General features: G+C 43.9%; 5 protein-coding genes across 10 annotated transcripts; 4 read left to right on the forward strand and 1 right to left on the reverse strand.

The window, feature by feature from the left end:
- The first annotated feature begins 1,605 nt into the window (after positions 1–1,605).
- On the forward strand, positions 1,606–3,955 carry cd164l2 (CD164 sialomucin-like 2). 2 transcript variants are annotated; one of them, XM_078081672.1, is made up of 6 exons: positions 1,606–1,954; positions 2,341–2,427; positions 2,691–2,783; positions 2,874–2,900; positions 3,039–3,198; positions 3,447–3,955. In XM_078081672.1, the coding sequence occupies exons 1-6, from the start codon at positions 1,876–1,878 to the stop codon at positions 3,460–3,462; spliced, it is 462 nt and encodes a 153-aa protein (XP_077937798.1). In that variant the 5' UTR covers positions 1,606–1,875; the 3' UTR covers positions 3,463–3,955. The 2 variants fall into 2 exon arrangements, with proteins under 2 accessions (XP_077937798.1, XP_040043970.1); XM_040188036.2 differs by having other exon boundaries at positions 1,630–1,954; positions 2,874–2,906.
- Positions 3,956–4,975: 1,020 nt separating this feature from the next.
- Positions 4,976–11,489, forward strand: sytl1 (synaptotagmin-like 1). 5 transcript variants are annotated; one of them, XM_040188023.2, is made up of 15 exons: positions 4,976–5,181; positions 6,242–6,371; positions 7,166–7,317; positions 7,421–7,541; positions 7,635–7,692; positions 7,774–7,810; positions 7,891–7,925; positions 8,036–8,152; positions 8,315–8,481; positions 8,567–8,669; positions 8,901–9,062; positions 9,408–9,486; positions 9,588–9,687; positions 10,005–10,210; positions 11,038–11,489. In XM_040188023.2, exons 2-15 carry the CDS (start codon positions 6,244–6,246, stop codon positions 11,178–11,180), a joined length of 1,608 nt encoding a protein of 535 aa, XP_040043957.2. In that variant the 5' UTR covers positions 4,976–5,181; positions 6,242–6,243; the 3' UTR covers positions 11,181–11,489. The 5 variants fall into 5 exon arrangements, with proteins under 5 accessions (XP_040043957.2, XP_040043956.2, XP_040043958.2 ...); XM_040188022.2 differs by having other exon boundaries at positions 5,084–5,429; XM_040188024.2 differs by lacking the exon at positions 4,976–5,181 and adding an exon at positions 5,289–5,424.
- A 425-nt stretch (positions 11,490–11,914) lies between these two features.
- Positions 11,915–13,656, forward strand: clxn (calaxin). Its single transcript, XM_040188034.2, has 6 exons — positions 11,915–12,288; positions 12,523–12,681; positions 12,836–12,940; positions 13,036–13,187; positions 13,326–13,430; positions 13,525–13,656. Exons 1-6 carry the CDS (start codon positions 12,213–12,215, stop codon positions 13,570–13,572), a joined length of 645 nt encoding a protein of 214 aa, XP_040043968.1. The 5' UTR covers positions 11,915–12,212; the 3' UTR covers positions 13,573–13,656.
- On the reverse strand, positions 13,587–15,455 carry rbm48 (RNA binding motif protein 48). Its single transcript, XM_040188032.2, has 5 exons — positions 15,254–15,455; positions 14,880–15,070; positions 14,636–14,781; positions 13,910–14,463; positions 13,587–13,799 (listed from the first exon to the last, which is right to left on the reverse strand). The coding sequence occupies exons 1-5, from the start codon at positions 15,380–15,382 to the stop codon at positions 13,737–13,739; spliced, it is 1,083 nt and encodes a 360-aa protein (XP_040043966.1). The 5' UTR covers positions 15,383–15,455; the 3' UTR covers positions 13,587–13,736.
- A 46-nt stretch (positions 15,456–15,501) lies between these two features.
- On the forward strand, positions 15,502–24,270 carry pex1 (peroxisomal biogenesis factor 1). Its single transcript, XM_040187999.2, has 24 exons — positions 15,502–15,733; positions 16,382–16,528; positions 16,642–16,725; positions 16,853–16,967; positions 17,157–17,821; positions 17,929–18,048; positions 18,199–18,319; positions 18,477–18,583; positions 18,731–18,816; positions 18,907–19,039; positions 19,233–19,329; positions 19,445–19,615; positions 19,740–19,894; positions 19,976–20,162; positions 20,307–20,473; positions 21,009–21,143; positions 21,225–21,289; positions 21,409–21,551; positions 22,103–22,206; positions 22,348–22,524; positions 22,697–22,933; positions 23,384–23,578; positions 23,757–23,887; positions 23,976–24,270. The coding sequence occupies exons 1-24, from the start codon at positions 15,626–15,628 to the stop codon at positions 24,058–24,060; spliced, it is 3,735 nt and encodes a 1,244-aa protein (XP_040043933.2). The 5' UTR covers positions 15,502–15,625; the 3' UTR covers positions 24,061–24,270.
- Positions 24,271–26,307: the final 2,037 nt, after the last annotated feature.

A 26,307-nucleotide genomic window follows, 5' to 3' on the forward strand; every position in this document is an offset into this window, starting at 1 on the left:
TTCTTTACTGCATGTCCAAATTTTCCATGCCATATTTGATCATAACATACGTCACCGGACTAAGTAGGGATATTTTTTTGTGTCCTTGATATTCAGGTATATGAAATAGGTGGATTATATTTTCTTACCCTTGCATATCTTCTTTCCCTAATACTAACATAATATATGCCACCGTTAGCTTAGAATTGCAGAATTATTCACTATTTTGAGTGTGTTGCATCGATGGGAGCATCAGTGAAGGAGGGGGTCGTGTTCGACAGGGATGTGGAAAATCCCTGTGTTTTTTAGCACGGCGACACACAAAACAGCCACCCCGTAGAGCTGCACAGATGTACCCATGCGTGAGGGAGCATGTGGGATGTGGGAGTGCATGAGCTACAGTGTGACTGGAGGAAGCGGTGATGGTGGAATCCATTTCATAAAGCTGAAGAAAGGTGTCGTGACTCGCTGCACATGATTCTGAAGACTGGCTGTGACTGGCTGTGAGAGTGGGCGTACGACACAAAGCAACACTCGCACTTTTTTGTGCTGCTGCTTTTGCATATTAGGATCATAGCTCTGAGTTATTGAGCTTATAAGCCAGTCGAGAATCAGACATCAATCAATGATAACAACAGCCCAGATCAGACCTTCTCTCTGACAAATGCTGTATATTCTGATCATGTCTTCATTTTTGTGACTGCATTGATTTTTGATCCAACTGATTGTGACCTTGACTGATTTTTCACATTTGCTAGTGTCTCAGTTATAGGAACAATATTGCTGTAATGATTTGGTGCGTTGTCTGTATTGGTTGTTAATTTAATTATTGATGACTTGACAGGTGCTAGGGCATCACTACACACAGTCCATGACACATTGGAGCTAATGACGCACATGCTGCCTGTAGTCACATTCTAACGTCAGTTGGGGTTTCAAAAGCACTCGCGCCGCAGTATAAATGTACCTATTGTAACTAATTACTCAAGACACATGAACTATTGTATCAGACGAATCCCTGATTTATTAAAGGTAGTGCTGATATTCTAACTTAGCCAGACATTTTTCAGCATGTGCCTATTTATGAAATAGTTTGAGAGTTCACAGGAAAAACGGAGCCAAATGGAAGCCTGTCACATTTACTTGGCTTGCATGTTGAAATTAAGTACTTTGTTTTTGGGGGGATGTTTCCTTCTGTGTTTGCTACACTGAAAGGATCTGTAGAGGACTTGATGTTGGAAAGGATACTGTTTAAAAAAAAAAGAAAAATAGGTCCAGATGGAAATATCTTATATCTTTGGTTCCTACAGTCATTGGTTCTAGGAAGATGAACATGATTTGAACCTTGATCCATACACGTCTCTCATTTTTTCTATAAGTGATCTTCTGACTGCTAGGTTTGGACCCACTGTCTTACAACATCCGGTGTAACAACATAAGTCGTCTGAAAGGAAAATACTTAGTAATGGTAAAGATACCCCTGAGGGTCAGGTTAATTGAGTGCAGTGCGTATGTGCGTGCGTGCGTGCGTGCGTGCGTGCATGCGTGCGTGCGTGTGTGTGTGTGTGTGTGCGTGTGCATGTGCGTGTACCAAAGCAAACAGCTGTCACTCCTTCCTAACAGGTGTGTATTTCAGGAGGGTTGAGGTGGGCCAATTGGTTGCTGGGGAAACCAGGTCTGGGTGCTCATATTACACAGATCTCCGTGTCTCCTGTCTTTCTCTCTGTGTAGCAGCCAGGAGGCATATCTCTATCTGAAACTATTGGACACCTTTTACGAGGGACTTGCAGGGGATATTTTATTTTTCGCAACTTTTTTTGTTGACACGAGTTTCACTCTAAGCACCAAAAGTCTTCAGCTGTCAGTTGCAGGTGTTGGTGATCTGTGGCTGCGAGGATGCAACAGTTGGCTTTAAAGGTCCTGGTCTCAACACTGCTGCTTCTAGCAGTGGTTCCCTCTGTGTACTCACAGTCAGGTATGGAGGCATCCACATGCCACATGTTTTCTTTGTTACCGTGTGATCATCTCAGTGCATTTACTCTTGTTGGAGACATCCGATGTCTTAACTGGCATTTTGCCATCATTTCATCTCTTTCGAGACTTTATCTCTGGTGACATTTCCTCTCATTAACTGTGATGATGGCTCATTCTCCAGTATTTCTCTCAAGCTGACAATGACTAAAAATACGAATAACGTGAATGAGGATTTGCAATGTTTCATCTGGCATTTTGCCCACTTGCTTTTGTTTATTGGGACATTGTCCAGGCTGGCATAGAACTGGTCTAAAGTCTCTGTGGGAAGACCAGGATGCATCCGCGACCCAACTCTCAATTTGAATGCCAGTTTTGTCCCTCCTACAGATTGTTCTCAAGCCGAGTCATGTGACCTGTGCGTTGGTGACTCCATGCTCAACCTGACCGGCTGTGTCTGGAGGCTTTGCCCAAATGGTGACTCACACACACACACACACACACATACTCAGGTACACACAGGTACAGAAACCCACTCCACATACAGACGCACGCACCCCTGACCTCTGATGGAAATTCAATCATCAAAGCTGCTGAAACGTAAGCTACCCTGGTTTGTACAAGATGACTGAATTATTTAGAATGCCAGGAACGCACACATGATACATGCACGTGCACACAGACACAGACACACACGCACACACACACACTAAAACAATGCTTGTTCTCTTCTCGCTCAGGTAATGATACAGGCATGTGTGTGACTGATGATGGAAACCCGGCAGACATCGGCAGGAACTGTAGCTGGACGAAAGTGCCCGAATTGTGCTCAGGTAAGCAAACAATACACTCCGGAATCAACACAACCTCTTGATCTGCATCCTCAGTAACTTTCATTACATTTCCTCTCTTTTATTTCCCAGTTGTAGAGACTGTCGCTGAGGGAAGAGGTGAAAGTAAGAGCTGAGCAAAATGTTGTCCCCAGAAAATAAGATCAAGAAGTTGACATTCTTGTTATTCTCCACCACAGACGGCTTTAACGTAGTCTCACCGACTGTAAAGCCTCTTCCATTTCTCTCTCCCTCCAGGTGACGGAAGTGACACCGACGCACCCTCAGAGTTCTCCCAGGCCAAGTTTGACATGAGCAGTTTCGTCGGAGGCATCATACTCGTGCTGTGTGTGCAGGCCGGCGGCTTCTTCGCCATGCGCTTCCTCAAATCCAAAGAGCAGAGCACTTACGACCCCATGTGAGTTTCTCCACGCAGGTGTTGGAGAACAGAGAATTTAGCGTGACTGTGTCAGTTTGAGAATGTGCATGTCTCCCCGAGTTAAGTGACAGTCCGCTGGTGCAGCAGCAGCAGCCTCTGGTGGCAGGAGTTATCATCAGCATCCGATGCACAGCGGGATTCCCCTTTGACATCAGTCTAGATTTGTGTTTTGATCCTGATCACAAACCCCATTTGTCCAAATCAAAATCATTCCTATCTTCATACAGAGAGCAGCCACAATGAGGACAAGACGTATGAAGGGCAGGCGGGCGAGGCTGGAGGACAGCAGAGCGTGACGCGTCAAGATCGAACAACAAGAGTGTGTCTCCCTCGTCCTCTCCTGAGGGCCGGTCGTTTAATTGTTTGGTCCCCACGTGTCACTTGGGTGAACGGGTGTGTTCAGAAGTTCATATGTGTAACGAGTGTCTCTTCATGTGTTCACTGTGTTTTTATAGCATATATATTCTAAAGATATTTTGGCAGAATTCATTCAATAAGCAAAATGACAAATGCTTCTCAGCAAATCACCGTTTTGACAAAAATGACTGTCGATTTTCAACAAAAGAACCTGTTAAGTATTTTTCATCTCAGAAACAACAAGCAAGCTTTAGCCAGTGAGCCGTTTCACTAGTGTAAATAGCACGGTGCGGTTGTGGGAAAGACTGATTTAATCCCACTGTACACGTAGTATGAGAAAAGGTCATAACAGTCACTTAGACTTAGACTAAAAAGAAAATCCTAAAATAGACCGAAAAGAGAATCTGAATGACTTTGTTCATCATCCCAGAAGACATCTGTGTTTCATGTGGAGCTGCATAACCTTCTTGTGTTGTATTGGAATCAAACATTTTAATATTTGTATACATATTATACATTTCATTTATTTACTTGCAGTGACTCAAGTAATTTAGTTGGGGAGCTTAAGGAAACATCTCTTTAAAGGCCCAAGATCCCGTGTTTGGGAACATTTAATTCTCAGAGCAGTAGTAGATTGAGCACCTCTCTGCTGATTTGTGCGTATCCATAGTGAATATTCTTTTTATTTAAATGTTTTTATAAAAATTCAGTTCAGAGAAGATTTCTGTTTCAACTGCTCATATTTGTATCTTATAAAAAAGCAGCTTTAAAACGTTTAATAACACTTTAAAGAGATGTCATGTGACCCTGTTTACTTATATGGTGATGCTGGTTAAGTTTAAAAGTAACTACGTGGTTTGTGTGTGATACCACTGCATAGAAATGCTTTAAAACGCTGGCCTCCTCAATAAACTAAGAGGAAATACCTGTTTCTTTGAGTGTCTGCTTGCTTGCATTCAAATGAGGAGTTGCTATTCTATTTAAGAGATTGTATGCTGGATGCATGTTTACTCACACAGCCACAGAGTGAACGGATTCTGCAGGAATCTGGGCGCAATAAGATTCAACCTATTAAACCTCACATATACGAGTGCCAGTGATGGAGGCCTTTAGGGGAGCAGCAGGGTGGCTGGTGCACCGAGGACATGGGCAGGCTTCAATAAGCTTGGACAAAACCCCCCAAAAAACTTTCCCAACCGGGCAGTGCGTGGCTGTCATCCAAGTTTAGTGACAAAAGGATCGGCCTGAAAACAGGTCTTTTGCACTCCCAATGCACCCTCCCCCAACACAGGAAAAAAACACATTTCCAATGAGCGAAGGGGAAGACAAACACACACACACACACACACACACACACACACACACACACACACACACACACACACACACACACACACACACATTACCAGACTGAAGTGGAAGCAGGCCCAAAGTGCTGCTGGCTGTACTCACTTCCAAACAAGCACATATCCGTGTGTTTAGTGCGTACGTGTGTCAGGTAGGCTGCAGAGAAGTCAGCCTGTAGGTGCAGCAGCAGCAGCCTCGGTGTGTTAAGCAGGTGTGGACTGCTACAAGGAGGACAACGACTTCCCACATCCACCCTTGGTAAAACATCCGTGTGTGTGTGTGTGTGTGTGTGTGTGTGTGTGTGTGTGTGTGTGCGCGCGCGTGAGTCATATCTAACAAACACACCGCGTCAATCTAAAACACACACCCGAGCTCCCAGTGAGATACGGTGTGTTGGTGTGTTCGCTGCGGGGAGTCTGCACACACGCACCGCGACGCGCAGCGACCTCGGGACGACTTCTCTCTCCACTTGCCCCATATGGAAGTCTGCGAGGCTCTCCGGTGAGGTAAAACGGGCTTCCGCTCTTTGTGTTTCGCTGTGCGGATTTGCTGAAAGTGGGGACGGGAGAGCGGGACCTTTGTTTGCGAAAGGGGGGGAAAGTGGCGACAGGTGTTTTCTCGCTCGCGCTGTTCGTGATGAGGAAACTGCTTTTTTTCCTGAGAGTTCGTGTAAAACCGACCGCGAAACCTCGATTATATAGAATTATCACAGACACTAATTAATATGATACACATAAACTAATATTATGAGAGACGTTCATCTGATGCCATCAACTAAACACTCTATGATATATTTTATATCGCGTGACAGCTGTGTTGCACAAACTTTAAAGGCGGATCGCTTCGCGCATGCGTTGATAATTTCGAGGTAACGCGCACACGCACAGAGAAAAAATGATTACATTGTTGTTTCTTTTGTAGTTTTAATATTTTAGAAGGTCTACAGTAGAGAGCATTTAGAACAAGAACAGAAGTGTTCATGCTTTCAACGCGTGTTAAATGGTTTAATTGCGTGGAGGCAGAAGATAAAGCATTTATGTGCTCCATTAAATAAGGTATTTTCTTTCTGACATTTCCTCTCTTGTGAGAAATGGAACACTTTTACCTCTTCAGGCCTCAATAATTATTTAAATTCAACAATGTAACAATGTTGAAAAGGTTGTGTGATAAACTATTATAAACTGTCTTCTGAGATATATAAGCCAATATTCACTGAGGTACATCACACTAGACATATAATATAAAGCATAATTAACTGTATTTAGAGATGAATGTCTGTTTGTCTAATGTTTTTTTTGCGGTTTGGTCTCTCACTCAGGGATGATGGAGGAGAAACGTGCTGACTCTTCTCTTGACTTGAGCCACCTGACCGAAGAGGAGCAGTCCACCATCCTGCAGGTCTTAGAGCGTGACTTGGACTTGCGTCATCTCGATGAAGGACGCGTAAGGTCAGAGGTGACTGTTTATCCATTTTAGGGGCCAGTTTTGTCCATTGCTTAATGTACAGACAGGAGATGAATCAAAAGAAAAAAATACTTAAAATGTAGTGAACACATAGTGAAAGCAGCTTCTACATCTGTGGTTTTATTGATCACTTATCACTAGCACATGACAGTGGCGCATGGACTAGAGAGGGTGCGCCGGGAACCGCAGGGTTGGCTGTTTGAATCCCGGCTGCTCCGTACGCCCAACCCCTAACTGCTCCCCGGGGGCCTTTACGGCATCCCACTGCTCCCGCTGTGTGGGATGGGTTAAACGCAGAGAGCAATTTCCTGTTAAATACTAAAAAATGGCTGCTTCTCATTCTTCGTCAAGGAGCCCTATGTCTCTGGTTAAGCAGTTCTATGTCTCTAAGGTTATTAATACGGTAATATTGAGCATTGTTTAGTCAAATCATAATTTCTATTTCTATCTGTTCAAAAATATTGAACAGAAAGTGGGGAAAGCGTAGCATTTTTGCTTAATTGACTCAAATCAGTTACATTTTCAATTTTCAGAAAAATTGTTCAATTAACTAATTGCACTTCTATGAAACTTCTAAGAAAATGAAACTGACAACTTTCAAGTTGAGTGTATTTCATCAGCAGGATGGTGAAGCTCTTTGTCTCTCTGTGCATTGAGTAAAGTTGAGCGACAGAACCGACGCCAACAGCTGTTTTTTGTCGTCGGCCGTCGGCTACTGACTTTTGCATCTATTGTTTTGTACTTGTTTTTACGGTTTGGCACCTCTTCCACGCTGCAGGGTCCTCGAGGAGACCGAGAGAGATCCAGCCCGTTTGCGCATCCTGTCAGGAGCCTGGTTCAGCGAGGAGTACAGCAAACGCCATCGCGACCGGACGTCGGGCTCCACGCTCGTCCACGCCAGCATACGCCACAGGAAGACCAAGAACAGAGGTTCTGTTTTCACCTCATGCAATATCGCTGATACAGGCCTGTGGCGCCGTTTCATTGCTACCACAGGGACATCCCGGTGATGGTTCTTTGTGTGTTGTCATAGTAACCGACGTACCGCTGCCTGGTCTATTTATTGGGGAGAGAGCGGAATCCCTTCACAGCAGTTCAGATTCTCCTGAGGTAGAGAGAAGACTGAAGGACAGCAAAGAAGAAGAGAGTGGAGGGTCAGTGAGGTCGTCCGTCACAGAAAGATCGTCTCACTTGCGTAACATTCGCGTGGAGATGCCTTTTCCCATGTTGTTGTTTGTGTTTTTCAGGAGTGAAGGAAGTTTTAAGCCTGTCCCCACACCCAGAACTCACAGTTCTGGTGCACAGGTCTGTGTACATGTACACGTTACCTTGATCAAAACAGGAAATACACATCATCTAATTCTGAATAATCGACTTTAATTCCAGGGTCTCCAGCATGAAAATGGCCTCTCATCATCCAAAGGTATAGAGGTTTGTCTCTGTCTCTTTTTCTGTCTCCCTCTGTGTTATTATTTAGTTGTTTTCAATACATTTCTCTCATAGAGAGCGACAGAAGAAGTAACTCAGAGGAACCTGAGGTGAATATTTTTAATTTCTAAAGCAATTACAAATTTTGTCCCTTTTTAATGAGCAATCAAATGATCATTAGTCACGCTGTCTCTGAGAATGAGTGTGTGTGTGTTTATAGGAAGACTTTGGCAGTCGCAACGGGGACACGGAGTCTCTGAGCAGCGGGCAGACCGAGCAGGAACCAGCCTCTCTGAAATCCAGCAGCTCCACCGGCAGCCTTCATTCGGCATACACGGTGCGCACACACACACACACACACACACACACACACACACACACACAGGCTTTGGTGCCTGCACACCCAAGCAAATTTGATGAATTGGCCATCCAGCGGCGCAGGATGACTCAGCTGCAGACGTGTGGAAGGAGCTAATCTCTGTTCTGCGTGTGTTTATAGCTCAGTGGAAGCATGATGAGTCTGTTCAGCTCAGGCGATTTCGGAATGGTGGAGGTTAGGGGCCGTATCCAATTCTCATTGGTTTACGACACCCAGAAGGAGGAGCTGCAAGTGAAAGTGTATCGCTGCGAGGAAATCGCCTCGGCACGCAAGGATCGCTCCGACCCGTGAGTGACGTGCGAAGGTGTGTTCTGCACCAAAAAGTGTCACGTACGGGATCACGATAAAATATGTGTGCGCTTTTTTTAACAGATACGTGAAAACCTATCTCTTACCGGACAAGTCAAGTCGCAGCAAGAAGAAAACGTCAGTGAAGAAGAAGACACTAAACCCAGTCTACGATCAGACGCTGCGAGTGAGATACTCTCTCATTCAAACATTAAGTTACAGCCTTCACAGAAATCCCCGCCTGTCCCTCGGCTTCGTCCAACATGTCCAGCAACCTGTACAGCAGTCGTTTATTTCTCACACAACGACCAGATTTGAAGTCTACATCTTTTATGGTGGCAGGGGACATGTTAAGTTCTGACCGGCCGCTTCCCTCCTTTCATGTACTGCGTGTGGGATTCCGGCTCTTGTTTTGTAGTATAAGGTGCGGATTGGAGAGCTGCGGAGTCGGACCTTGAACCTGTCGGTGTGGCACGCCGACCCCCTTGGCAGAAACGTGTTCCTGGGTGAGGTGGAGGTGTCTCTGGGCCTCTGGGACTGGACGTGCTCTCAGCCGCTGTGGCAGGACCTGCAGCCCCGGGTAGGGAGGCGCAGTGGTGAACGATTTGAAATTCACATGGATTAGTATGCGAGCGTTAAAATCTTCCCTACCAATATACGTTATCTATAATATCGAATCTATGTTTGTTTAGTAGTGTGTGAGTTTAGTGTCACGGCCGTTGGGCGGCTTTGTTGGACACAGTAAAAAAAGAGTCTCTTTGTGTCTGAGAGAGCTGAAGGGAGAGGAAGACACGCCGTGAATTTCAACTAAGGTTTTATGCAACCTTAATCTTCTCCTGCTTCCACACGTCTGCCTCCCTCTCCCTCGCTTTTTCTTTCTCTCGCTCCATGTGTCTCGTTCCCTTTTTCTCACCCCACATCGCAGATTAATTTGAATCCAGACTCCATTAGCAGCCGTGGGCTCATCTTGCTTTCTATTAAGTTCGTCCCAGACGGATTTGAGGGTGAGCAGAGCACACGCATAATAGATGGAAGTTGTGTCCCACGGTAATCGCGTGTGTCTCATACATTGTGTGTGTGTGTGTGTGTGTGTGTGTGTTCTAAGGCGGTGGACTGCCTTTGACGGGAGAGCTTCACATTTGGCTTCGGGAGGCTCAAGGCCTTCTGGCCAACAGAGGGGGAGCAATGGACTCCTTTGTCAGAAGGTGTGTCAACTCTGCAACGTGTTTCCTGATATTTTGCTGCCAGTTATCTAGAAAAAATATTGGAAGAGGACATGTATGATCCTTCAGTTGAATTCTCCACCGTCACATGCATATTTCTGACTATTTATTTACTGTGTACATTGAAGGTTTTTAACACATACTGTCCGGCGTACTACAGAAACATAGACAACTGTGTACATGCATATATATATATATATATATATATATATATTATATAATATGAATATTAACACATAACTGAATCCTGGCTCGAATCTGACTGTAATTGTCCCATAATCCTAATCTACGCCCGAAAGCTACATACTCCCAGACGCCAGTCGGCAGAGCGGTCAGAAGACGCGGCTGGTGAAGCGTTCCATCAGCCCGACCTTCAACCACACCATGGTCTATGACGGCTTCCACTCCAGCGACCTGAGAGAGGCGTGCGCCGAGCTGACCGTCTGGCACCGCGAAGGGTTAAAGCCGCACGTCCTGGGCGGGATTCGTCTGAGCTGTGGAACTGGTGCGTTTCTCTGCACTAAATTAGTACACATTGATTAACACTTTAAATGACACCGATGTTTTTGCTCGTGGGTGTTTTTCGGCGGTTTCAGTGTGAGCACAGAAAAGGGAACATTTTGACAGATGGGTCATTTGTAAGGGGCACCTTTTCAGTTTAAGGGAAGGGTTCTGTGACGAATGACATGACGGAGATGTGGGAACAACGCCCCTGTATTTACTTTGTCGTCAAATTATTTGTGATTAGGGACAGGGTTTGTTCTCCTGCTGGAGCCCAGTAATCTTATCTCATCTCTCGGTTTTGGCCGTTGTGGGTGCTGTGCTTTATAAGTTAACTCACTCATGTTTATCTTGGGCTGTCATCTATAAGTCAATACGTGACAGCAGACTCCGTATGAATTGAGGTTTGAAAGGGGATGAGGAAAGTTTGAGCATCTTCTGAGCTGTGATTAGAGATTCAATGCTATCTAAGGGTTCCCGTTGCATTTCCGATGGACGGCGACATGGTTTCACTGAAAGCTTTGCAAATTTTCCCTTCCAGCATCTTGTGCTTCATGCTCCATGGGTTTCAGACTGGTGTGGTCGGGACAGTATCCCCATCCAGTGCTCTGCGTTGCATTTGAGTCCAGTTGGCCTTTCAGGCATTTCCGATGGTCTTGTCATCAGAGCGGGGTCATTTCTAAGTTACCAGCGGTGCTTGTGTATTGCGAAATATTGTCATACTGCTTGACATAGTATAGCCGCACCATTCCTTTGGTGTGTGGATTGAGGTGATGATTTCTGTGTTAACTTATGCAAGGTGACTATTGAACACTGCTCTTTTAATGGCAGGTCAGAGTTATGGGGAGCCGGTCAGCTGGATGGACTCTACAGAAGAGGAAGTTGCTGTGTGGACTTCCATGATCGAAAACCCAAACAACTGGGTGGACGCAACGCTGTCAATCAGAACTAACCTTGCACAGCGTTTTGAGTGACGCAGGCGCACCGTGCACATAAGAACACTCGTTAAAATAATCGTTGGACTGAAAAGCGCACCCTCAGATCGTGAGCACTTTAACTTCTCTGTCACAACTTCTGTCTTTTACAGACACAATGCACACACAGACACACAAACAGGAGGAGGTAGAGGTGCAGTATTGTGAGTTAATGCCCTTGATCAGAAATGTTAAGATTTTATTTGTTTTTGATTCAGTGTATTTTATCTGACGAGGTCGTAATCCATTGTATTTTATGAATTAAATATTAAACTTACGTTCTTCACTTAATAAATTCAAATATAACATCAAGAACATGCATCATTTAAAGAAATTGGTAAACATCTATATACGTTTTTTTACCCGCAGCCCTCTTAACCTCTTTGGATGCCAGAAAAAAATACTTCTTAAGATTATTCCAATAGTTGTAATTTTCCGATGTTTAGGTGTCATGTATTTATTTTTCCCCTTTTGAATGGATTACCTACCACCTTGTGGTGAGACGTTACAAGTACATTACAATTACTTATCATCCAAATTCCAGAAGATAAAATGAAGAAAAGAAAATATTTCAGATGTCTTGAAATTTGACATCGCTTTTTAACATAAAAAACAACAGTTCTACATATGCATCCTACCCTCCATCACAAGCAGTGGAGTACTGAATTTACTTGGTGACACACACGGTGATCTTAACGTTTTTCAAGATGGAATAAGACCGGAAGTGGATCCCTATGAAAATAAAGTGCTTTGGGTGTGTCGTTTTAAGGCTTTAATCCGTTGCAGTTTATGCATCTCTTTCAAACCCAGAGCCGACGTGGGGCTTATTCGGGAAATTATTAATTACTATTGTTAATTAATTTTAATATTAAGTAATTATGAATTACCTTTTTGGTTAGCGATGAATCACTTTGCATTGATAATAGTCAAAGAATCAGGGACTCTTGACAGTCTTCAGCCGGACGCCATTACCGGCGGTTGCCATAGCGACCGCACGCAAACGTCGCCTTCGCTCGCGTCCGATCTTAAAACATGTCGAACATGTCCGCCATGAAGAAAAGGTTGATCAAAACTCTCGCCGAGTCGATATCAGGACAAGTGGAGCTCTGTGAGTATTTGCCTCGAACTCGGAAACTTAAACAAAGTCATATTTAATTCTGTAAAGACTTCCGTCAGTAACGAGCGGGCGCGGTTTGTGGCAGCGGATCCGGCTTTAAGCCTTTATGACAACACGTTACGGTCCTTGAGAGTACGACGCGACTGTAACAAAACAAATGACAGCACACCGCGTGTAGGAAACAGGGTGTTACGTGTCGGCTGCTGTCTGAATGAATCGTTCCAGTCAATACAGCAGAGGTGGAGTGTCTGATCCGCGACTACAACGAGCGTCTGGGTGAGCCGACTTCCCCCGGAAAAGGAGCCCCGGGCCTGGACAGAGTCAAGTTCAGAAGCATCCTGCAGAACACCTTTGGGATAAGCGACGATATTATGATGGATAGAGGTACCGTCGGTCCCTCTACATTAATATCTATGCTGTGTGTATGTCACAAGTGTAGGAACGACACATTTTATATTTGGATAACCTCCAGTCGTTTGGATGTAATTGGGATTGATAACCTGGAACTTTTCTGAGTGTTTCTGAATATGTTTCCCAGTGTTCAGGAAATTTGACAAAGACAACGATAGCTCGGTCAGTACAAAAGAATGGATTGAAGGGCTGTCCATTTTCCTTCGCGGGAGCTTGGATGACAAAATAAAATGCAAGTTCTCTAACTCGGTGCGCCGAGTGGCATAAAAATAATTGAGCTAGAAGCTTTTATTCGGGTGATAACTCTTTTCTTTTTGGACGGCTCAGTCTGCTTCCGCGTATACGACTTGAACGACGATACCTTAGTCTCCATGGAGGAGATGTATCACATGCTAAAGAACTGCCTCCCCGGACTGCCCACAAAGGAGGAACGTGACGAAGGAGTCAAAGACCTAGTGGAGATCACATTCAAGAAGATGGTAAGGGGACGAAAGCACTGTTGGTTTACACCTTTAAACCCCTTCAAATGTCCTCTGAGCAAAAAGCAAATCTCATATGCGGATATCTCACCAATATATCTACACAACTGACTACAAGCACATTTTATAATTTTGCAGGACCGTGACCACGATGGCAGACTGTCCTTTTCTGACTTTGAACAGTCAGTTAAAGAAGAGAATCTTTTACTTGAAGCTTTTGGAACTTGCCTCCCTAACTTCAAGGTAAAAACAAATCAAATACTTTGAAAAACAAGAATATCTTCTTAATTCTTGCTTCAGTAATTCTTGATCTTGAACCCTTTTTACTTGTTTTCAGAGAGTCGAGGCATTTGAGCAGCGTGTATTTCGAGAACTGCAAAAGTGAAGGGATGTCTCATGTATTTTAGAAACATTCTTTAATAAACATGTATTGCAACATTTGTAAATAAAAACCCTCTGCCAAAGGAAACACTTTGAAGGGTCATTTTTCAACGAAATGCCAGCAATCTACGCAGAAATTCCAGCAATAAGGAACCGTATTACTGTAGATCAAATCCGACGACGGGGTTTCAGCTTTTTTTCTACTGGTTTGGGGACAGGAACGGATTCCACCTGAGAACCATGAGAACAAAGAGTTTACTGACACAAATCAATGAACTACAGCTACAATGAAGAACTAAATCTTTATTGTGTTTAATTACAATGATCTGATTATGGGATACCTGTTTCATCGTGCTCCTGATCAGGCTTACAGTTGTGTTTAGTGACTCATCCTCCATGTCCACTTTGGGAGGTTCTGGTAGCTTTGGACCAATGAGCGTCTCATTGTTTCTAGCAGCATATGTCGGTGAGTGCACTGCTGCATCTGTCAACTTGCGTTTCCGAGTCTCCAAGTGTGTGGTTCTAGGGACGAATCGGACAACAGCAGACGGCTGACTTGAGGTCAGTCTGCATTCTGTGTCACTGCCTAGTAAGCTTTGGCTGGAGCTTGAACTGTGCCCTTTCTGCTGGTTTTTGTCAATGATGGCATTATGCAATGTCCCCATTTTGTCTTCTGTTGGTACAGTCTCATGGTGACTTTTATGCAGGAAGTAATTATATTCCCGGGGAGGTAACGGCAGTGGAGGAAAGTCTGTACAGTGGCTGATGTTTGAAGTCTTCTCTGCATTGTCGTTGTCAGACGTTTTATGACGTCTGGGAATGACCGTCTCTGACGTGGGGCCTGTGTTTGATGTAGTCTCCTCATTCACGGCCTCCCTCTGCTTCTTTTCTCTTGCTTTGAAACAAAATAAGAGAAAAAATATATATCGTTGAGGTTCATGTTCATTTGTCATTCCAACTATAAACAAAAAAAACATTTCATTAAAAGTAGAAAATGACAGTAAATATAAAATCAGGTTATTGGTGTTAAACTGAGGTGCAAGTCTATATATGATGTTTAGTTGTACCTTTACTCTGAACAGCCCTGACGACGTATCTCCTCCGGTCTTGAAGCTTCAGCCTCGTGTCTTCCACGGTCTCATACTCGGGGACGTAGCACACATGCAGCACGCCGCCGTAAAAACTCTTCTCATCCATTCTCCGCTTGGCAGCTCTGAAACAGAAAGTTTGAAGCCAACGTTTATAGCTCTTCTATTCAACTTTGCATATGCAGTAGAACAACCGTTAGTGTGCGTTAGTGACGCCGTGTACCTGGCGCTGGTGAGTTTCTGGAACTTGACGAGGTAGACCTCCGTGAAGTCCTCCGCGGGGTACTCATCCAGCGGCCGGTATTCCTCCACAGCGCCGTACAGGGCACACAGTTGGACCAGCTCTGGCATCACCCCAATGGCCGGGACCCCTTGGACCATCACGTAACGAGACTCCAAATTGATGGTATACACCTGATGATGCACAAGACAATTATGACAGACACACACACACACACACACACTCACTCTGGAATGAGCCACACTACAATGTGTTTTTATTGTCCAACGACGTAAAGTATCAACGGTACATCGCAGTGTGTCTCCTAGCTTCATATGAGCTGTGCTCTGTACTACTTCTATTTAGCAAATTCTTACCTTAACAGCTTTATCTTTTCTTCCATCTCTATATTTAGGTCTAGAAATGCATATCTTCTGCTGTTCGTGGTGTTTATAAACATCTGGGACATCCCAACAGCTCGAACTGTTTCTGGCAGATGCCGCCATGTTTATGGAAATACGTTTCCGGTTGACACACTTCAAAATAATAGCTCCTCGCTCCAATACTAACGCCGTGGACTGTGTGGCCGCGTATAATATCTTATTTTGAAACGTGCTCGGTGTTGGCTGCTTTGGTCTGGCGTTAGCAAGGCACAAGGAGCACATCGATCGGCTCTGTTCGCTGCGCATTTAACCTTAGCAAAGTGACCAGTTTTACATCGATACAGCTTGTCAAGCTATGTGAAGATAATGTTTAGTAATCATGGCATTCAATCCGTAACTGTTGTTTTTAACAACGCAAAAAACTGCTTCCTCCATCTCTCCTCCAAGCTGATATCACATCTTTCCCTGAGCGAAGTAAGTTAGTTAGCTGTCAGTTTCAGGCAGCTAGCAAGCTAGCAGTAACGTTACAGGATGTTTCGTTTGTTGGGACGTTGTTCAAGCAAAACAAACATGAGTGAACGCGTGCCCGTTATTTCGGACCAATATATATTCATTTGATGTTACTGAATTCATGATACCGAAGCTTACCGTTAGGTTACTTTAATAATGAATCGAAGCTAAGTTAATTAAAGCCACAGGCTCACGTGCATAAAGCTTTTTAGTGACACATGAAATGTTCTGGCGAAGACATCTTCTGAGACATATTTCAGAGATTGAATATATAAATACATGCGTATTAGATAGTTGTGTCAGACAGAAGAATTTAGTAGCCAGTAGTTTCCTTGCATTCTCACTTGGTGGTGACAAAACCTTTTCAATGGAGAGTGGCTAAATACGGTTATAAGTTCCTGCATAGTTTTATATCCTGTTTCCAGTTTCACTGGGCTCAATTTACAGCTGACAAAATCCATAAAACTTTCAGACGATGTTGCTGCGGGTATATAAGAGAGTTTGCATGATCAATGCACAGGCCTTACTACTTTTTTGTTTGGCTGGGTGGTTACTTCTATACACTAGAATCAAAAAAATATAACAGCAAAAACGTTGTGCGTCTGTGTTCAGAACCAGGCTTTGGAGTTGTCCTGGGGTGATGGATCTCCAGTGTTCCTCAGCTGGACTCAAAACAGAAGCTCCTGCAGCCTGGACGGCCATGACGTGGAGCTCTGTCGACAGATGGGCGAAAAGCTTGGCCTTAGAGACGGAGAGCAGGTGCAGCTTGACATTGTTTCCCACTGGAATTTGACCGTAATCGCTGCATGACATGTGCTGGCCGTCTTTCTTTGTGGTGGTTTGTGACCGAGTTGTGGTTTCATTTTACTTAGGGCTTCCTGAGACCACATCACCAGGTCTCATCAGTGCATCGAGTGTTTGTGGAGCCACTGTCATCTGATGACTGGGAAATCTTGGTGGGTTGACATATTGACTTAATCAGTAACATTCATGTCATCGTGGGGAGAATTTCGCTGTATTTGTAAATGGTTTAAACCATAAATCCATATTACATTCTCTGGTTTTTGTGACTGACATCCCCAGGAGCTCCACAGTGCTGCTCTGGAGCAGCAGCTATTGGATCAGATCAGAGTTGTTTTTCAAGATGCCGTGTTTCCTGTCTGGGTGGACGGCCACACTGCAATCTACATCCAAATAGGTCAGAGTTAATCAAATAATTACAATTTTTTGTTAGTAAATAATTCAAACATGACGTGGTTTCAACTAGTTAAGCCTACTTCTTAAAGTTTTTTAAATTTTTTTCAGCTCCTCTTGTTTACATTTCATATATTGCTCGTTACTGGTGATTAGAATTCATAACCCATTATGATCTGTTCTTAACTTGCAGCATCACTTTCCCCCTCTGTACCGTATGGTCGCTTGGAGCAGTTCACAGAACTAGTTGTCTCTCCGAAGAGCCGCACTAGAATCGGCCCCCTCAGTGGTTCTCCAGTGCGAAACAGCAAGAAACAGCAAAATACGGATCTTTCGAACTCCTCAGGACCATCATTGGAAAATACCACTCCTGTCCCTCAAATCCACCAATGGGGGGGTATAGCTGACCTGAAGAGCATGCTACGTTATTTGATAAAAGGTTCTTATGATCCAGTGAACAGGCTACCACCTCTACCTGACATCCCTTTCCTCTTCAATGACTCTATTTACAGAGTGTGCGGTGCACCTCCAGACTCCCGCTGCACTATAAGCCAAATCTCAACCGCTGTTATTCATTTGTTTCCTTGGAGCCATGAGCCGAGGGTTGGACCAACCGGAGACCAGTCACCAGTGACTTATGGTCTGCTCTCCAAAGTTGTCTCTCCTAAAGAATCAAGGGACAGAGCCAAGCTGGCTATGGAGAAAAAGAAGAATGCAGGTCTGGATAAAGTTGCTGCAGGAGAGGAGGTGAAAGAAGAGGAAGCTACAGTGGTCAGGGTGGTGTGCCATGACAGTGAGAAGCTGACGTGCAAGAAAAGCAGCCACAGCAGGGGAGAGATCCACAGTGGAAGAGTATGGGTAAGTTTGGTCACTGTTCATCTGTCCACATCAACCAACGATGAGCTGTAGCTCCGTCCTGTGCTTCTTTGTACTGTCGTATGTGATGTAGTTATTGTGATTTTCAGATCCCACAGCCCCTGGCCATGAGGTTGAATATCATCCAACATTCAATGGTTCGAATTAAGCCTGTCATATCAACGATCAAAGTGGCCTCCGCTATTTGTCTGCAGCCTCTTACACCACTGGTGAGTGCTGATGTAACCATATGAGATTACAGTATGGAATTAGATTTCATTTTTCATTTGATCTATTAAACTATTGGTCCTTAAAAAGTCATATAATCCAATCTACTTCTCTCCCTTCTGTTCATGTGATATTTGACTATTTCTCTCCAGCTTGAGGAGGACGACGACGAGATCAAGACAGCTTTCCTCGGTTGGCTACACACTCAGAGCCATGAACCATTAGCCTGTCTGACTGCGCGGTCTGGCACCATTCTGCTACATGGAACGGATGGTGATTTGTTCTCTTCTTATACAACTTATTGTAAATCCACCAAAGGCACTTTTGTATAAAGATCTACTTAGTCTAAAACTCAATACAATGCACACATTCAAATGAAAATACAAATAGCTGCATTCACTATTTTCCCATCTTTATTTTTTATTTATAGCAATGTTAGAGTTTGCCTTAACTATACTTAAACCGGAACCAAAGAGTGATCCTCCAGACCAGCTGTTTTCACTCGCATCAGCGGTTATCCTGAAGGAAAACATACAGGTACAAGCATCAATCTTAATTGTTTATGTTCTGTAATAAAAACAGATTTCTGCATGCAGTTTTAGTTCTGTATAGTTTCATGCCGGTGAAAAACGTGATGCCTCAAAACTTCTGGGTTCATAAACTCACACTGTGCGTCACCTACAGGTTGACAGAGAGCCAGCGACATTCCCAGCTGGGAATTCTACAACTCTAACTCCCAAACCGGAACTTCCCTCACTTGATATTCTAGGGTAAGCAGGTAGCGTTTTGTGAGTGCATGGGTGGTTTAAACAAGGATCTTTTTCAGATTTCCCTTTTCTCTTCATCTCATCAATCCTCAGTGGGATTGATGAGCTTAGTAGGACTGGATTTGACTTCATCTCCCACAGCCTGCTGGGTAGTCCCCTCTCAAGGGAGCTTGGTACAACTGGACGGGGACTCCAGGGAGGAGCTCTTCTCATCACTGGTGCTAAGGTATCTGTTAATTTAACCATCACGGTGAAATTTATATTTCTACAGTTTACAGAGAGCAAATTAAAATATTTAATAATTTTGAAGTGTTGATGCAGGTTGTTGAATTAATCAGACACAGCACACGTTATTTACTATGTCTACCCCTAACTATTGTTTTATATAACATATACTATGTTATTTTATATGCCCACAGGGGAGTGGAAAGAGCACTCTATCCCAAGCCCTCTGTAGAAAAGCTAGAGAGGATCTGGATGCGCATGTTGAGCTGCTGGACTGCAAAAAACTACAAGGTTGATATTTTATACATTTATGTGTACATTCTGTGTATCAAAGAAATGTAGTTGAATATATCCTAGAAATTGTGTGTGTGTGTGTGTGTGTCTTTTTTTTCTTCTTCCTTCTCAGGCAAAAGGGCAGAGACAGTGAGACAGACGCTGCAGGATATTTTTGAACAGGCCGAGTGGAAGCAGCCGTCCGTTGTCCTACTTGATGACCTGGACCATTTGTCCGGGGGACCGACCTCACCAGAGCATGAGCATGGTGCTGAGGCGCTGCTGCAACAGCACATTGCGCAGAGTAAATCATTCATTCTTAATGTTTATTTGTGCGGGCGGGGCGCCTATGGTCATGTGTTTTCACAGGTAGGTCTCGTAATTATTCCAGGCCTAGCTGATTCGCTGTCGTCTGTTTGTGGCTGCAGGTCTGATGGATGCTGTGGATGAGGTGCTGGTTCACGGCAGTCTGGTGTGTCTGATCATCACCAGCCAGAGCGAGCATTCCCTCCACCCCTCCCTGACCGAGATGCAGGGGTCCCATTTCATCCAGGGCTTTGTACACATCCAGCCATCAGACCAGGTCAACACACAAATACAAGCACAAATATCCACACACACACAAAACAAAAAGTGACGGCTTCTTGTTTGTTGTTGTTTATAGGCTCAGAGAGCTGAAATCCTGCACCGGCTGATACTTAGAAAAAAAAGCACATTTGGTGAGACCTTACAGACTCTAAACCTGGCAGATGTTGCCAAAGAGACAGAGGGATACACGCCACAAGACCTATTACTACTGTTGGAGCGCGCCATCCATGCCAATACTGTACAAGCAGGACACAGTGACCAGGGTACCAAAGATTTTGGTTACTCTCAAATCATACAACTCATTCCATGTTTATTTGAAGTTGATTTCCAGTCCTTTGCCTAATGTCTCTAATGTAACTAATGGTAGTTCATTTTGCAACTCTCCCATCATCGGTTTGTGCTCTCAGGTGTGTGTCTGTCGCAGAGGGACTTTGTGCAGGCACTGAAGGGATTCACGCCCCCCTCGCTGTGGGGCGTAGACCTCCACACCCCAAGTGGAGTTGGTCTGGAGAGGGTGGGGGGGCTGAGAGAAGTGCGACAGCAGCTAATGGACACCATACTGCTCCCTGCTAAGGTCGGTGTCAGCATGACAAATCACAGACATAAGCGGGGGGGGGTTCAGTCAGATGGAAGCACCGCTGTGTCGTACAGAAGGGAAATAGAATATAACAAGTAAACGATGCTTTCATCATTTATTACCAATTATAATACATCTAATTTCATCTTCATTTATTCTTATTCAATTTAAAGCTTTTATCCATACCATTTTGTTGTATTCAGAACAATAAATGCAAAAACTGTTTCCTTTAATTACAATATTTCCGATGGAAAGGGGTGATAAATGATTTAATTTCCATTTTACGTACATTAATAAAAAAAAACAACTCTCACAATTATACAATTATAAAACTCACAATTTGATGTTTTTTATTTGATCAGCTCTCATAGTCTTCAGACTTAGTAGCAGGTCATGGAAATTGAGGCCTTCAGGCTAGAAACACTTTTATGTACGAGTCTTAATACGAGTTATGACCGTCTTAAGTGTAGTAAGTATAAATCACAGAACGTGTAAATCCAGTCGTTTATTGTGAGTCCTTGGTGTGTTGCAGTATCCAATCCTGTTCTCCAATCTTCCAATTCGCCATCGCTCAGGAATATTGCTGTATGGAGCTCCTGGCACAGGGAAGACCCTGCTGGCCAGAGCCGTGGCCAAAGACAGTGGAATGAACTTTATCAGCATCAAGGTAGACTGGGCTTCGGCTCCAGTCTTTCTTAATCAGAGCCACTTGAATTTCCACTGACACGGGATATGAACCTCTCTCTAGGGACCTGAACTCCTCAGCAAGTACATTGGAGCTAGTGAGCAGGGAGTCCGTGACGTCTTCCAGAGGTTAGTCAACATGGTCCCTATCGTCACAAATCCAGCAATTAGCTAATTACAACATGAAAGTTAAAATAATTTTAAGCTCCGCTAACAGTGATTCACATATTTTCCTCTCTTTTCTCCAGGGCGCAAGCTGCCAAGCCATGCATTCTTTTCTTCGATGAGTTTGATTCTCTGGCTCCACGAAGGGGCCACGACAGCACAGGTGTAACAGACCGCGTGGTGAACCAGCTCCTCACCCAGCTGGACGGGGTGGAGGGACTGCAGGGTCGGTGACTTCTGTCTGTATGACAATCCACTTAAAAGTGCCAAGGAAACCGATTCTAATGGCATAGTTTACTGATCAGTGCTGCACTCATGAGATTTTCGTCAATTGTGCTTTCTTATAGTTAAGATCGAGTTAGATAAGAAGATCGATACCACTCATAGCTGCCCACGGGGGGCTTTGGAGAGGTCCGTGGGCTGATTAGGCTGGTTTTGGGTAGCGCTGTTTCTGGTCTTTATGCTAAAATAAGCATCTCAGGCCTGCAGCTTCATAGTTATCAAACAGATATGAGAGTGATATCTGTCATCTCATCCAACTCTTGGCAAGAAAATCTACTTGTTCAGTAGGGGGTCACATTATTACATTTGCACTATTATTGTGGCCCAAAAAAAATGTAGATGACCGTAACTGCAGTATTTACACAATATGCATATAATTACCACGATGTACAATACATTTCCCTCACTTCGGTTATAGAGTAAAATTGTTTCTCAAAATGACAAACTATTGCTTTGAGTTGAATCGATAATATTCCAACATGTTTGCACTTGTAGGTGTGTATGTGCTTGCAGCAACAAGCCGTCCAGATCTGATTGACCCGGCGCTGCTGAGGCCTGGACGCCTGGACAAGTCCCTGTACTGCCCCCCTCCTGACCTGGTCTGTGTAATGAAGTCAACCCCCTATAATCAATCGTTTTGTAACAAAATACCAGTAGAATTGAGGCGGGATAACTGGTAAGAAATGTAGCGATCATTCAAGGTGTGACCTCGTCGGTAAATCCAACCGTTCCATTTCCAGGAAGCTCGTGCAGAGATCCTGAAGGCTCTGAGCGCCGGCGTGGCCCTGGCCGCCGACGTGGACCTTGAGCAGCTGGCAGCGGCGACGGAGCAGTTCACCGGGGCAGACCTGAAGGCCCTGCTGTACAATGCACAGCTAGAAGCCGTCCACAACAGCATGCACACTGGCACGACACATGTAGGTGACGAGTCATGGTGGTTCACCATGGTTGGTGAAGCAGCCATGTTTTGTTTTTGTTTCTCAAAGCAAATGAAATGAGTAGCAGATCTACTTATGGCTGGTCCATAAGTCTTTGAGAACAAAGCCTTGTGTACTTTTAAATCTTAACACGTTTCCTTCTGATAATCAGGAGCTGACCTCCGGCTCTGACAGCGACATGAGCCTGTCCTCCATGATCTTCCCAAACAACAGCAGCGGCTCAGATGATTCAGTTGGGGAGGGGGACCCAGGTGTGGGGCTGGACCAGTCAATGATTCTCCTGGAGCCCAGTGATCTCCAAGCAGAAGACGGACCACATTATGGGAATGTTTGGAGAATCTACTTCGGAAGCTCATTCGAGTCAGAGAGTTTACCGACTTCAGGGCCGGTGAGTGCCGGTGAACATTTAATGATTCAATAAAAGTTTCACACATTTTATTGTGGAATATGTTTGCCAAGCTGAGACTTATGGAATAGTACAACATTTTGGGGAAATACGCTCATTTACTTTCCATCCTACAGAGATGAAACAATATCTGTATCTGGTAAACCTGCTACAGGTTAGGAACACACAATTCATGCAGCTCTAAATATTTTGCAAGGGAAAAAAAACATAAAAATAAGTGTGATAGAAAAAGGTTAGCTGAAACAAATGTCATAATACCGTACAGAAATATAAATAATAAACATTAGAAGGACACTTTGTAGAAGTGTTTGGGTTGTAATGATGCAAATTAAACTGTCACACATCTGGTTGAAGTAGTGAACATCACACTCAGTTATGCCAAATGGTGCAGTGCTTTTCAGCGGTTCCCTTTTCTCTCCTCTCCAATGACAGAACTCTCGTTGCGTCTCTGGACCGAACTCCTTGACCCACGACTTAACAAGGGCATCGGCCCGGGAGGCTGGACGCTCGCTCACCCCTGCCTACATGTCCTCCCTTCAGAGCGGGTACAACGAGCTCGGCCCGGAGCAGCTGGATCGCCTACAACAAGACGTTAACAGCATCAAAAACAACTACAGGAGAGCCAACGTAGGTGACGACATGAAGTATCTGTTGGTTGTGCAAGCTAAAGGCTTTAAGTCTTTGCTGCTCAGTTACACACACCTACATCTAGTTCCCTCTATACTTCTCTGCTCATGGCAGTTGTATTGAGCAGCGTTGTCAGATTGCTACCGGGTGCATGATTACTCGTGTTCTTTGCCTACAGGAGGCCCGTGTGCGCCTGCTTTCGGTCTCCAGCCAGCCGGGCCTGCTGCTGCGTCGGGCTCACGTCAACTCCGCTTTGGCTGTGACGAGACCGTCTCTCAGTAAGGCCGACTGCAGCAGATACACAAAACTGTGAGTGTGAGGATACCAGGTCTATTTTATGATAAACATACCATGAGTTAACTGTCAAATTCATCTTTTGTATTTATTTATTTTTTAGGTATGAAGCCTTCGACCGTGTAGAAGATGGAAAATCTCTTAATTCATCCACATTTAAAGCTGGACAACGTGTGACTTTAGCCTGATCAGACGGGCTTGCACACACACTCATTTTTAGTTAGTGGAATCAGGGACGATAATTAAACAATGTAGTTTAATAGCTATAGAGCTTAAAGATAATGTACATGAATGTAGTATTGCCTACCGACTTCATTATACTTATAATGTAATCTGTATATATGTACAATACCAGGGGATAAATTATGTAATTGTCAAAATAAAATCTTTCTCACAAATCTTGCCAGCATTACTTGCTTTACCACTGATTTTGAATCATTTTTTAATGACAAGTCAATATATAGGCTATTAAACAATCAAAATAAAACGGTCTTGAACAAAGTTATAGTATACGAATACAAAAGTATATTTTTCTTTCTATTAAACTGGCATATAAAGAGACAGTATCCACCCATCATCTTTCCGGGTCGGGTTGTGGAGCCAACAGGCCTACGAGGGCATTCCAGGCTGCCCCGTCTCCTTCCGGGAACCCTAGATGTCTTTGATTGGTGATCATGTTTTTCTTATGTAGCAAAAATGGTACAGCTGCTTTTAACTGGGAAATCTAATCAATTTAAATACCAAATATACCAAATGATTGTGGAGTTTTACAACTTGATTTGTTTTTCACTCATTTATCTAGTGGATTTATCTAGTCAGACTAGTCGATTAGTCAAGGTGGGCTTGTAGAACTGTTGTAAACGCTGACTGACGGCAGCAGTCTCTTCAATCACCACTCAACCACCAGCGAAAATGAGACTTTTAGATCCATTACTGAGATAGCTAATGATAAATATTTGAACTTTTTCCTTCTAACATTTAGAATATTAGCTAGTTTAGGATTTGTACAGTACAGCAAAAGTACTTGATAGCCAATTTCCATTTGTGTGGTAGAAAATTGGAATATGAGCCAAATACCGAAATAATGACTAATAAAATTCAGGTTACCTGCTTCACCAGGGCTCCGTTGGTGCAGTCCGATCAATCAACAGTGGCCTTGACAATAGCAAACAAACCCTAAACAGAATCAGCCAGCAAGAAAAGACAAGACAAAGCAAATCAGACAGATAAAACAAACTGGAAAATGACTGACACACTGAGGTCTTCATGTCCTTTTCTGAGCTACTTCTGTTTTACTTGGATTAAAAGATACAGGGACATCAGTGTGTCTGTGATCGTAGTCGGAGCTATTAATCAGTAACTGTGCAGCTGGAGGGTTCCATCATACTGACGTCAGAAATGCTGCAGCCAGCGTTGTTCTGTGTTCTCCACGCTGACTGAAGAGCGTTGCTCTGGAACCCAGGAGAACAATGATGGTCTACGAGGGATATGGGTCTGTCCCTGCAGTAATCAATAACATTACTGGGTCCACATTGCTCAAATGTCTCCACTAATGAAGCACAAGGAGAGAAAAATCTGGGAAAATAAGTCAATACAAATGATGAGCAGGAAAACGTTCTCACTGCCCGTCTAGCTGCTACTTGAGCCGCATAAGATTAGTTATTTAGTCCATCAAGACAACATTTCTTCCAATAACACCGTCAGCGATGGATTGAACTCAGGAAGTCGATAAGAAAAGACAAGAAACAGCAGCTTTAGTATTTGTTTGCATTTGTTTGCTACTTTGAAAACACTGCAAAGCGGACACTGACGAGTGAGGCAGGCGGACGTGTCTGGACGTCCTGCCAACGTTAGAGAGCCGGCTGTCGAAGAATGCGCGCTCGTATCAGATGCAATAGTCAAATATCTAATTAGTTGACAAAGTGAAAGGTTTTTATGAAACATTAGGTGTCTTTTGGGGTCTTTTCGGTACCATTGCCGGTTAGAAGTGCTTCAGAGACAACAGCTTCAGGTTGCAACTTGAGGGAAATGAACCTGGAGTCTTTGAGGTGATAAAATAGCAGATACATTGTGCCACTGTGCATGAAAAACACCCGCATTACATCCGACCAACTTAGTGTGTGAGATGCGAAGTATGTTTAAAACAAAATAATTGAAGTAGTTTCTTTGGACTGGCACTAATGGTTTTTATTAACTTGTTTTAAAACGAATGAGGGGAGGTTGGATCCATGTATTTAAGCATATTGCTTTCTGTAAAAATCAAAATTCATACACCACCTCTCAAGTGTCAACAGTGTACAGTCGGTCCACACAAGTCGATCTGATGGATATATCAGCACAAAAACGTGAAAATCAAGCAATGTTGTCCAAAACACCAGATGATCCTTCAAGTGACTGTGGTTCATGAATGAAGACAGGAACAGAAGGAAAAGTAG

Source organism: Gasterosteus aculeatus, chromosome 10 (assembly GCF_964276395.1).
Source record: "Gasterosteus aculeatus chromosome 10, fGasAcu3.hap1.1, whole genome shotgun sequence".
Classification (NCBI taxonomy): Eukaryota; Metazoa; Chordata; class Actinopteri; order Perciformes; family Gasterosteidae; genus Gasterosteus; species Gasterosteus aculeatus.

Excerpts from the sequence above, each read along its gene's own strand:
- sytl1 (XM_040188023.2), top strand. The coding sequence starts at position 6,244 with ATGATGGAGGAGAAACGTGCTGACTCTTCTCTTGACTTGAGCCACCTG. Across the intron at positions 6,372-7,165 it reads CTCGATGAAGGACGCGTAAG|GGTCCTCGAGGAGACCGAGA; the intron begins GTCAGAGGTGAC and ends TCCACGCTGCAG. Across the intron at positions 7,926-8,035 it reads GTAACTCAGAGGAACCTGAG|GAAGACTTTGGCAGTCGCAA; the intron begins GTGAATATTTTT and ends GTGTGTTTATAG.
- cd164l2 (XM_040188036.2), top strand. The coding sequence starts at position 1,876 with ATGCAACAGTTGGCTTTAAAGGTCCTGGTCTCAACACTGCTGCTTCTA. Across the intron at positions 2,428-2,690 it reads CTGGAGGCTTTGCCCAAATG|GTAATGATACAGGCATGTGT; the intron begins GTGACTCACACA and ends CTTCTCGCTCAG. Across the intron at positions 2,784-2,873 it reads AGTGCCCGAATTGTGCTCAG|TTGTAGAGACTGTCGCTGAG; the intron begins GTAAGCAAACAA and ends TTTATTTCCCAG.
- rbm48 (XM_040188032.2), bottom strand. The coding sequence starts at position 15,382 with ATGGCGGCATCTGCCAGAAACAGTTCGAGCTGTTGGGATGTCCCAGAT. Across the intron at positions 14,464-14,635 it reads CAGGGCTGTTCAGAGTAAAG|CAAGAGAAAAGAAGCAGAGG; the intron begins GTACAACTAAAC and ends TTTGTTTCAAAG. Across the intron at positions 13,800-13,909 it reads TCAGGAGCACGATGAAACAG|GTGGAATCCGTTCCTGTCCC; the intron begins GTATCCCATAAT and ends CATGGTTCTCAG.
- clxn (XM_040188034.2), top strand. The coding sequence starts at position 12,213 with ATGTCGAACATGTCCGCCATGAAGAAAAGGTTGATCAAAACTCTCGCC. Across the intron at positions 12,289-12,522 it reads ATCAGGACAAGTGGAGCTCT|TCAATACAGCAGAGGTGGAG; the intron begins GTGAGTATTTGC and ends GAATCGTTCCAG. Across the intron at positions 13,431-13,524 it reads CTTGCCTCCCTAACTTCAAG|AGAGTCGAGGCATTTGAGCA; the intron begins GTAAAAACAAAT and ends ACTTGTTTTCAG.
- pex1 (XM_040187999.2), top strand. The coding sequence starts at position 15,626 with ATGTTTAGTAATCATGGCATTCAATCCGTAACTGTTGTTTTTAACAAC. Across the intron at positions 18,817-18,906 it reads CCCTCACTTGATATTCTAGG|TGGGATTGATGAGCTTAGTA; the intron begins GTAAGCAGGTAG and ends ATCAATCCTCAG. Across the intron at positions 22,207-22,347 it reads ACTGCCCCCCTCCTGACCTG|GAAGCTCGTGCAGAGATCCT; the intron begins GTCTGTGTAATG and ends TTCCATTTCCAG.